Below are 10,737 nucleotides of genomic sequence, written 5' to 3'. Positions count from 1 at the left end.
TTTAAAGTGTCTGCAGAGAAAGTGTTGAAGCTCAAACATCTGCCCCAGAAAACAAGCAAGAGAAAACGTGTTTTTCTTGGAATTTACAGTCAACACTGCAATTAAACACATCTTAATAGCACTATAGTGTGTAAATGACCTCATGGCAGTTGTGTATACGCACCGAACGTGAGCAGGGTTTCTATGGCCACGTGACGCAGCTCTTCGTCGGCTGAATCGCACAGCGCTACCACTGCTCTGATGCTCTCGACTGCCTGCGCACACAAACAAGATAAAAATGTAAAAAACCAAAGGACATGTTTCTCTTTATTGCATAAAAATGCTGTTTGCACAGTTTAGTAAACAGCTACTGACCTCCAGACAGCTGAGAGCTGAGCAGGCTGCCCTCTGACTCTGTACTCCAGCCTCCGACAGTGCCTGGGTGTAGCACTCCACTGCCTGCAGACACACAAACAACCATTAAAAATGTGGCTCAAAAGGCAGAAATGATGCGCCTACCGTTTTCTCTTGAGCATTACTCACCCTAGTCCTGAAGTGCTTGTTTGACGCTCCAGAAGAGAGGTAGTCGGCGGCTGCCTTGTTGACCTGAGGGTCCTCTGCAGTGAGGAGGGATGCCAGGGCCCTTAGGGTTCTGCTTCCAGGCCAGAGAGATGACAAAGGTACCTCCTCCAGTTCTGCGAGACAGCGAGAATAGTCTCCGCTGCACAGGACCTCTGCAAACACCTCTGAGGAGGAAGCCAACGCAGACACACGCAGATTAAACCGAGGATAGGACCAGCTGTAACACTCACAGGCCTCATCTACACACAAACGTCCTTTCTACTAAATCCTGATTAGAGGTGAGGTGATCGATCCAGATACATCGATGCAAACGCTGGTATTACTATTGGACTGATACTAGCATGATAGCATCAATACTGTTGGCAATCACGTCGATTTTATTTATAGCCTATAGCACATTTAAACAACAGAAACTGACCCAGAGTGCTTTAGAGACGGGCATATTTACATTACATTAAAAAAAAAAAAAACAAAAGAAAAAAACACACAGCTTCAAAACACACGGAAAGCTGAAAGCTGCGTTTTTCTGTGTTAACTAATTATTGTGGAAAGCAAAGGTCACAGTGATTTAGCTCAGAATTTGCAAATTGCTGATGATTCATCTCATAAATCATGAAACGCTGCTCTTCCCCATGTTGTAGATAAAGCATCAAAATGTTAGCTCTAATATTTGGATTAACTTGGACAAATCTTGGACTTGCACAGGTGTCCGTGTATGCCATGTAGCACAAAATATACTCATTTTGCGACTTAGGTTAAGAAAATAATTCGGTTATTGCAGGACACAGCCAACAACAGAGGAATTTGTGTCACGATGTAAGCATCACAGCTTTTGCGCACCCTCTCTGGCCAGGTGCAGTAGGTGCGTCTCCATGTCCTGGACTTCATGTTGTAAGATGTAGCTGTAGAACTGAAACACAGTCAGGACGTCCTGAGAGAGCGCAGCAGTGGGAGGACTCTGTGCCGCCAGCAGGTCGCTCCTGTCCACCATCTCACCCACTACCATGCTAATCGCTGGAGAGAAGAGAAGAGATCAGTGCATTGTTCCAAGATAACTGCATAACATTATTTAGTTTCAGCTATACAACAAAAACCAAAGGAAAAAAAAAAATCACAATGCCGTGTTCACACAGCCTGCAGTCACAGTTTACTTCATAACATAAACCAGTTTGTTTCTATCCATTTTCATCAGCTGCATTATATTCTCAGTTAAATGCAGATGTCTAGTTTCCCCCCCAGGAGCACATTAAAACCTGTTTACACCCTGAATACGTGAGTCAGTTGAAGCCCTGACTGAAGATGAATTTTTAAGTATAACCCGTGGTCTGTTTGCAGAAACAAAGAAGGGACGAGCGAACCTGTATCGGCGCCGTGTGGGCGGTTCTCCTGCAGCACCGCCGTGTAGCGCTGATTCATGTGTTTGAACACTCTGTCCAGCGTGGTGTGGAAAAGTCCCTCAGAGCCGCTGCACTCTGACCACAGAGTCATCAGCTGGGGGCGCTCCACGAGGCCCGGGAGGACTGAGGAAAACAGGGCAGAGCACGAGGTCAGACCACAAACCCTCAAACCTCCTTCATGCACCGTAACGATTTGTTTTCCTGCTTTAAAGTATAAGACGTATGTTGTTCTTTGGGATAAGTTTCCAGATTATGCAAAAACTACAGAGTAAAGTAAAGCAGGACAGCGGCCTTGTTGGAGGAAATCTGGTCTACGTGTTTAGATACCCACCATCAGCAGCAGATGTTATTGCTCCCAGTTTGTCCACGCTGATCTCTGCTAACTCCTCTAGCAGCTGGGTCTGTCCTGACAATTTGAGGAGGACACTGCGACGCTGCCAGACACTGACCCCACTGGTCAACATCTGCCATGTTACCAAGAAAAAATGAAAACATATCAGATGCTAAAATTTCCAGAAGGTAGCTGGTGTTTTACTTAAGCAGGATGAATGGTAATTATGATATCAACTATCAGAAGGAGCTCTACCTGTATGAGGTGAATACAGTACTGAAGGTGGATGACAATAGCCACGTCCAGATTCTCATTTCCAGTGGTAAGTGGGAGGGGGCTTCCTGCCACACTGTTGCCCACCCCGGTGTCCTCTGTCAGGGCTTCGCTCAGGTGTCCTCTGGCTTCTGGATGCTGAGCCCTGAGCAGCAACATACAAGAGTCACCACCGAGGGGCAGCGGTAACACACCGACTGTACGTGTAGTGAGTTTGTTTTTAAAGAGTCCAGTCTTCCTAAGAATCCTAAGAATTAAACTCTTCATTTGCTGCCAAGCACTTCAAAGTTCTCACAAAAGTTTTTGGTATGGGACCTTAAAAAAAAACTGCATGTGTATATATAAACAAATGAAACTGTAATGTTTTAGCCAATGCAAAATATTACACTCACCCGATCCTCTCTCCATCTGCATCAAAGATCGGAGACCTCTGTGGGGGAATGCTGATGACGGCGTTATCGTCTCCGGTATCATCGTCGTCAAAGTCAGAGGTGTTGAGGAAGTCAAAGCTCTCCAGGGCACTCTCCACAGTCAGACTCAGGCTAGAGGATCGACTCCTATGACCCGGGAGACGGCACTGGGGGGAAAAGACAGGATGATGGGCATCCAAAGAGTATAAAAACAAGACAAACAAGACAATAAAGTTCAAATGAACCCTAGGATGGCAGTTTTTCTGAAAATTTTAGTGCACAAGAGCTTCTGTAGACGTTAATGAGACTGAGTTTACCTTCAGTAGGTCTTCCAGACGCATCACTTCCTGCTCCAGGTCCTGCAGCTCTCTGCAGCGATGAGTCAGCGACTCTAATCTGGTCAGCAGGCTGTGGATGGCCTCTTCCAGGCTGCTCTCCAGGAAAGCCCTGCTTCCCTCTCCCGCCCAGCTCAGACTTCCCTCACCCTCAGCAGCGCTCCCACTGGGCGGCATCATTTCTGAGGAAGTCAGCCTCTTCACGAGCTGCTTCGTCAGGCTGCCCGCCTCCTCTGTGTCCAGTTCCACAGGTTTCAGCTCGTCGGCGTGATCCAGGAAGACATCCTCGGGAGCCACTGTGGACAGCTGTCCATCTGAACACAAGGACGGGGCAGCTGAACCACAGTTGGAGCTAGAATTACGCTGAGACTCTGTGCGCTCCCACTCCGAGTCTTCGGCCGCTTCGGCTTCATCGCTGGCAATGCTGGCACTGGTCCTGCTGCCCCTGCTTCCTCTACTGCCTGTCTCCCCATCCTCCTCGTACTCTTCCTCCTCCTCTTCCTCCACTAAATGCTCCTCTGCGATGGAGTCCTCCCTAGTTGGGAAGATTTGCGTAGGTAATGGTTCTGTTTCCGGAGGAGTTACAGTAATCTCAGGGTTGGACTGGCCCGGGGAGTAGGAGCTCAGGGCAGGGCTGGGGCTGGGCGTAGAACCAGACGTATCAGAGAAGGTGAACGACAGACGCTTGCACTCAGCCACACCGCAGCCGCCGTTCTCAAAGACATCATCGGGCAGTGTGGACTGAAAATAGAGACAGGAGAATAAATCTGTGCTGCAAACAAGATAAAGGACTGAGATCTGGCTGAAATCAGTGAATGAAGGACAGAAAAGTGCAGAAGAAAGCTCCTCTTGTTTTCCAAGATAGAAAAAGCGATGGCACACTATACTGATACTATACTTGTGATCAGATCTGAACCCAAATTGAATCGAACAGTGAGGTAAATATAAACAGAAAACATAGGAACAGCTTAACGAACATGCAAACAGACGTGCAAAGAGCCACACATGACGTTCTGTAGTCCTTAAAAAAAGGGACAAGGTGAACCCAAGTGTGTCCACAGGAGCAGAGAACTACATCCTCATCATGTCAGTGGGGGTAAGAGGGCACACAGAGTTGGGTTAGGAGGGTCACGGGGGCCACAACACACTCACATAAACCTCCAGACTGGATTTGGGCCTTGGCCGCAGTGAGGCCAGGTCACCAAACGAACGACTGCGCCTTAGCTTCTCTAGCAGGGTGTCTCGGAGCATGTGCAGGAAGGAGAAGCGCTGGCGCTCCATGGGGTAGGGCTGCCACTTCTTTACACAGTAAAGGCAGGGAAATAAGACAGGGTGTTGGGTATTTGAGGGCAGGTGGGTGAAATGTAGGATATACAAGATGGGGGCAGAGTGTGGGTATAATGGGAATATGCAAAAAAAGGAGGGAAACGGGCTAGGGTTAGTTTAAGGGTGGTGCCTGCACGGCTTAAGCATCAACTGAAAAAATAACATGGGGCATGATTTACATCACGGTGCAGACAGTGCATGGGTTAGTGTGTTATGGATCACAGAATATGCTAACAACTTGCTTGACTCACAAAAAAGGAGGTGTCCTGGAAGGTGGGGGTCTCCGGTGTGCCCTGGCTGTAGACAGACACTCGTCTCTGGAGAGCTGCAGCTTTGCTCACATTGCCAGACGACAGAGTCAGGTCCTCCACGTCGAAGGGGCTGGAGAGGAGGATAAAAAAAAGACAAAAGCTCTTAACGACACTGCTTACATTTGGTTTCAAAAACCTACAAATAGGCAGCCCTAAAAATGTGGTGTAAACAACCACAAAGATTCACTGTGATGCAGTCACTCAAGCCACTTCCTGAGGTGGTCTGTTGCAGTGTAAACAACAATATTTCATGATGGGTTTTCAACAAGGGCTGGGAAAAACATCATTGATGAGGTGCTCCTTTTTGAAAATCAGTACTGAAACATTTGGTGCTGGCTCTGGAGCTGTGTTTGGAGACCTCTGACCTCACAGCAAGGCATCTCGGTTGTGTAAAAACAAAGTATGAAGTGGGTGTTACTATGATGTTTCACCAGCAGATGGCAGGACCCCACAAGGCATGCAGACCCCGACTTTAATGCTGTGACACTAACAACCGTTGTAGATGCTCCAAACATATGGCCGGTCCAGCAACAAGACTAAAATAGTTCTGGACTACCTCTGAACAATCCTGCTACCCAGCAGTGATACCATCTGGCAGTTGCCAACTCATTATGTACCCTAATTCGTGCAACACCGGTTAGATTCAGCGAGCTTCTACTTACTACCACGTGACTTCCAGGTTGAGTTTGATGGTCCCGAGGTCGTTGACGTCCACAGCCACCACCTGAGGCACGGCAGTGAATAGCTCCTTGGTCTCACAGATGACGCTGCCCACCAGCATGTGTGTGGCCAAACCCTTCAGCTCCGTCACCTGATGGGCACAAATTTATGTTTGTTTCTCATTTCAGTGCCACAGCGCAACGTGTTAGACACGAGGCTATCTGGGTTTGTACAGACCTTGATGTTAATAAGGTCAGTAATGAGGGGCATGAAGACCATCTCGTCTCCATCCCAGCTTTGCCTGGAGTTTACTTCAATCCTCCCCTTCAGCTTCCACCGCTGGCGACCGTAACGCATGAAGATCTAAAGGAAGGAGCAAAAAAAAAAAATTTAACCATATAACTTTATAATGGCTGAACTTATAAGCTAATTTTTTTTAAGTGCTCACTGTTCGTCTCACTAAACCAACCAGCTAAGAGCTAACTTTGGAGCTGGGTGGAGTGTACAGTGGTGTTTCACTGAAAGATGGCCAAAGCTGTTGCTACATAAATATCATTACAGCGGTTTCAAGCTGAAAGAGTCACTTGTGTCTATCTGTCCCAATCCTGTTAAAAGTAGACCCAAGAGTCAGCAGTTAGGGCAAAGAAAATAAACTTGCCTCATATTGGTCTCCAGGACAGAGTCGAGCAAATCCTGCCAAACCTGTCAGATAGAAGTGACAGATATTTATATTATGCACAAAGAGGAGAGAAAAAAAATGAGTTGTTACCTCACTTTCTTATTCAGAATGAATTATTGCACAATGAGACAAGCTGCTTTTAACTGTCAAGCATATTTTTGTCATGACTTTTCAGGGATTCAGGGTTTCTAACTTGGTCCATGAGTGAGAAATCTTAGGATTATTTGCTCCAATGGATGTAAAATCATCACCAAAACATCTGGATTCTAAATAATTCCAGTGTGTAAATGACTAAACTTGCATTAACTTCTCATTTAAATCATTCACGTCCCACCTTTCATTTTGATATGAAACTCCCCGAGCAGGTTCTCCAGTTCGCTCTCAAATGCGCTCATGTTCTGGAGGACGGAACGAGAGAGATAAGACTCATCACACAAACGGCCCTCACAAAAACAAGAACAACAACAGTAATCAAGTTATCTCTGCAGGCTCTGACAAAGCCGGTCAACACCAAACTACAGAGGAGACGGGAGGGCGGGTCTAAGCCCTTGGCACAGGTGGCGACAGGTGCGCTTGTTATTGGGATTTAAAGGTAAGTATCTGGCTTTGCAGGTTAGTGTTTACAAATCCCTGTAAGCAGTAATCTGTATCATATACTTAGAGTGGGTGCTGTCAGACGTGACTACGTTTAATGCGCCGTGTTCTGAGTTTATATATAATCTGCAAATATCTCTGTTTAAATGTCATAATAATTATTGTAACCCTACATTTACAGTTACTTTTTACAGCTCCATTCGCTTTACAGGACTAAGAGTCTGCAGCTGACAGCTCTGAGTACCTCGGTGTATTCCTTGTACCGACGATTAACCTCCGCGATACTCTCTTTGGTGCCTTTGGTGGAGGGCGAGGACGAAAAGGCCTGCTTCATCCGGATGGCACCCTCTCTGAGACGGCTCTGGATGCAGAAGGCCTCGTATAGCTCATCCACCTGCACACACACACAGAGTCCCCTCCATCTTTAATCGGCCCTCACAAATTTGCAGGTGGGGTAACACACACGAGACAGAAACTTGTGCAATTATGAAACAGAGTTATAAACTTCCATATACATGAAAACATCCCCGGGCAAGGAGCAAATTCCCAAAAACTTCCAACTGCCATGTGAATTTTTCTGTGTTTGCTTCCCACTGAGATTCATTCACGGATGGCACAGCTTCAGGCTTGTGCAATGAGAGCAGAAATAAGCACAGACATGATTAACTTTTGCTTTACACTTTATTTCAGATACACATCTGATCACATGGTCAATAAGACTGTACAGGAAGTCCAAAGCAGAAAAGGCCTGCAGAAGTAAACACAGTAAAAGGCTGACATTACACACACAGACAGAAAGATAGTCATCAAGACCGACAGGAGAGACAAATGGATAAACTAAGAATGGATAAAAATGTCCTGAAGTAAGCTGGCACATGCAGCTGCTGTATATCTGTGTAACTCTAACCCGACGCCTGCACTGTCCCAGTCTGCGAGCCCAGTGGGACACTCCCACGGCGGGGCAGCAGCAGACGGGGTTTAGAGCTCATTTGTCTGCCCGACTGCAGTTTGCAGCACTAGCCTGACCTAACCCAAACCCGCAGGGAGAGGGAACGACTCCATCAACATCCTGCTGTCTCAGTGTGAGCTAAAATGTCAGCGTTTCAGCTGAAATCAAATCACGATGATGCTGAAGCAAAAAGCTCAGCTCAACAGACAGAAATGCACTCCGCCGTGAAGCCACAGGCACAGCAGATTTAAATGATTTTATTATGAGCAAAGCTTTGGTAATGAAGTTATTATAATTCTTTATAATAACGCTGTTTCAAACGTTTTTAATTGTTTCACATTTCCAAACACGAGTGCTCCTTAACCAACCCTACTCTTTAAAAATCAAGTTCTCCTCATCAATATTTGTATTTCCTAAATTTTTCACATACTTCATTAAAATTCAAACATTTAAAAGGCTCCAAAAACAGACACGAGTCATTATGAAGCAACACTGAGCTGTAATCCCAGCACTTTTCGAGGATGCGGTTGACTCACTCAGAGCCATTGTACCAACAACAACATTTAGCAGCGGTTCCAGATTTTTAGCGACCTGTCCTTTGAATCTTTTGGCTTATTTTGAACTAAAATTCACATGTGATGAAGCGGCAGGCGAGCAAAAAACAAAACACCTCTGGTGAGCCTCATCAAAGGGAAATATCTTCGGCCGCCTGACGAGAGCGCTGAAATATTGATGCCTCGCGCTCTTTATGGCACTCATTAGGGAGAAGCAGGAGAAAATGGGCCATTCTGGCTCCTGTCGTCCCAACAGCTTATCTAACTGTTTGTTTGTGTATCTTTTGTGCATCAGCCGAACGCTGCCAGCCTGTTTGTGAGAGCAGACTTTCTGCACGCGCCGACGTGCTGACATGTGCATGGAGAGCGTGTTTTTGCAAGCGGTGGGTGGGCAAAGGAGTGCTTCTAATAAAAAAAAATGAAAGTGGTTTGCGGTGGGATGGATATTAGAGTGTGTAACTCTTTTTGACACACACATACGCACAAACCCACCCACTCCACCTTATACCAACTAAGCCTTCACCACCCCCCACCCTCAACCGGGACCCAGCCCGTCTGTCTGTCTGTCTGTGGTATGTGATGTATGTGGCGGGGCGGCAGCAGCTGAGCTGAGCCGGCTGGAAAACAATTTCAAACCTCAACTGTTATTCTCAGCACTCGGAGAAAATAACGGGCGGTTTTTGTTTACGATGAAGGGGAAAAACACAAAACGTGTTTTTGTGCGTGATCCAAGGAAACTTTTTACACCTTACATAAATAAAGAGACGACTACAACGAGGCATTCATTGCCTAATGAAAAGCCATCATTCTTTAGAGGCAATCAGTGGCCGTATCATATTATCAGCTTAATGGAGCCAATTTTTGTCCCCAATTACAAAAAAGCCCTTTGCTGCCTTCGAGGAAATGTCCTTTTGAAGGTCAGCCAGGCTCCTCCACTCCAGAGGGTGGCCGTCAGCATATTGCTGAGCCTTGGGCACATTTCAGCCCAGAGGAAACATGAAAGGCAAAACACAAAGAAACAAGAGTAACCTCAGCACAGGAGGAAGGAGAGGACTGCACCCGGCAGAAGCGCTGATGCTCTTTTAGACGCGCATACACACAGACAGACAGACATGTGTTATACATCCTGATAGCAGCTCCTGTGGAGATCTCCCCGTCTTTCTGCCCTTTGTCTCCATCGGTTATGTATCATTCAAGAACCGTAAAATAAATAACTAAAATAAAAAAAATAATAAAAAAGAATACATCTGAAACATTACATGGTTGTAATTTTGACAAATGTACAAAATATACAAGAAATTGTAAAAAATCAAAACAAAACATCAATTTTCTTTTAATGGAAGCTTCCCTAAATGGTAAAAATCCATTTTTTCCCCCACTGTGGATCAACAAAGAAAAACAATCTGCAGATTTCTCAGGAATAAAAATAATCTTTTGGAAATGTTACACCAATGCCAGTAACAGTAATTTTAACATTAATTAAAATAAAAATATAAAATATGAACAAAATATAAACATTTAAAGCACTTCTTTAATCAAAGGAAAAGTACATCTGTTTAACAGGCCGCCCGTAAAGACCATCTGAACCTTTTTAAATCACCTCCCTACAGATGCTAAGAGACATTAAATGGAAATATATTCTAAATTAAGTCCTCTATTGGACTGTGCTAATTGCAGCTCGCTGCGATGACAAATAACCTGCACGGCTCAGAGACCGAGGGATTATTGGAATTACTGGGGAATCAGTTATGCTCAGAGTGAGCATGATATTGCATATTTATGTATTTGGTGTAAAATAACAATTTTTTGCATTTTGAAACCATTTTGAATGCATCCCTTCCTAAAACGCTCCTAATAACATTTGCTTGGTAGTTTGAAAGGCAGCTGTGATTAAGAATCGCTGAACGTTTTAAAGGATTATCTCACTATCATCAGTGCGTATGATTTAAAAACGTGGGGTTTTAGATATTAGCAGTGAATCTTTCAGATATGGCAGCAATCCTCTTAAGATATGGCCATTATTCTGGATCATAGATGGCGCCTCGCGCACGTGCACACACTTTGTGCCGGGGGACCAGTGATTATAAGCAGATTAAAACAGGCGGGCCACACCAAACAGCTTCAAACACACATGAAGCTCTCTAGGGAGCTGTGGGTGTGTGTGTGCGCGCGTGCCAGTGGCAAGATTAGCATTCAAGGGAAGTGGGGAAAGCAGAAAATGCCCTATATTACAAATAATCACATGTAAAGCATGCGCACTCATTCTGGATTGAATTTGGCACGTGTTTAACACACACACGCTCTCTCGGGGGAAGAGGAGACGTCTGGCAGACGATCGTCTCACCTTCAGTCTATTT

General features: G+C 45.5%; 1 protein-coding gene across 6 annotated transcripts in view; it reads right to left on the bottom strand.

Moving 5' to 3' along the window:
• ripor2 (RHO family interacting cell polarization regulator 2) overlaps window positions 1-10,737 on the bottom strand; it is a 67,566-nt gene that overhangs the window by 3,074 nt on the left and 53,755 nt on the right. For 4 of the 6 annotated variants that reach the window (XM_006787855.3, XM_006787854.3, XM_035906552.2 and 1 more), the window contains exons 7-21: window positions 7,122-7,271; window positions 6,618-6,681; window positions 6,263-6,306; window positions 5,842-5,967; window positions 5,607-5,755; window positions 4,885-5,014; window positions 3,290-4,048; window positions 2,955-3,139; window positions 2,545-2,707; window positions 2,290-2,422; window positions 1,920-2,081; window positions 1,402-1,575; window positions 523-725; window positions 355-438; window positions 164-254 (exon numbers count right to left, since the gene is read on the bottom strand). In XM_006787855.3, coding sequence (XP_006787918.2) covers window positions 164-254; window positions 355-438; window positions 523-725; window positions 1,402-1,575; window positions 1,920-2,081; window positions 2,290-2,422; window positions 2,545-2,707; window positions 2,955-3,139; window positions 3,290-4,048; window positions 4,885-5,014; window positions 5,607-5,755; window positions 5,842-5,967; window positions 6,263-6,306; window positions 6,618-6,681; window positions 7,122-7,271 — 2,617 coding nt within the window. Of the gene's footprint in view, window positions 1-163; window positions 255-354; window positions 439-522; window positions 726-1,401; window positions 1,576-1,919; window positions 2,082-2,289; window positions 2,423-2,544; window positions 2,708-2,954; window positions 3,140-3,289; window positions 4,049-4,459; window positions 4,607-4,884; window positions 5,015-5,606; window positions 5,756-5,841; window positions 5,968-6,262; window positions 6,307-6,617; window positions 6,682-7,121; window positions 7,272-10,737 lie in introns of all 6 variants that reach the window. The other 2 variants (XM_087835063.1, XM_087835062.1) reach the window with 1 other exon arrangement.

The sequence above is a fragment of the Neolamprologus brichardi genome, chromosome 22, assembly GCF_056152115.1.
Source record: "Neolamprologus brichardi isolate AB-2024 chromosome 22, ASM5615211v1, whole genome shotgun sequence".
Lineage (NCBI taxonomy): Eukaryota > Metazoa > Chordata > Actinopteri > Cichliformes > Cichlidae > Neolamprologus > Neolamprologus brichardi.
This window is presented reverse-complemented; position numbering and strand designations above follow the sequence as displayed.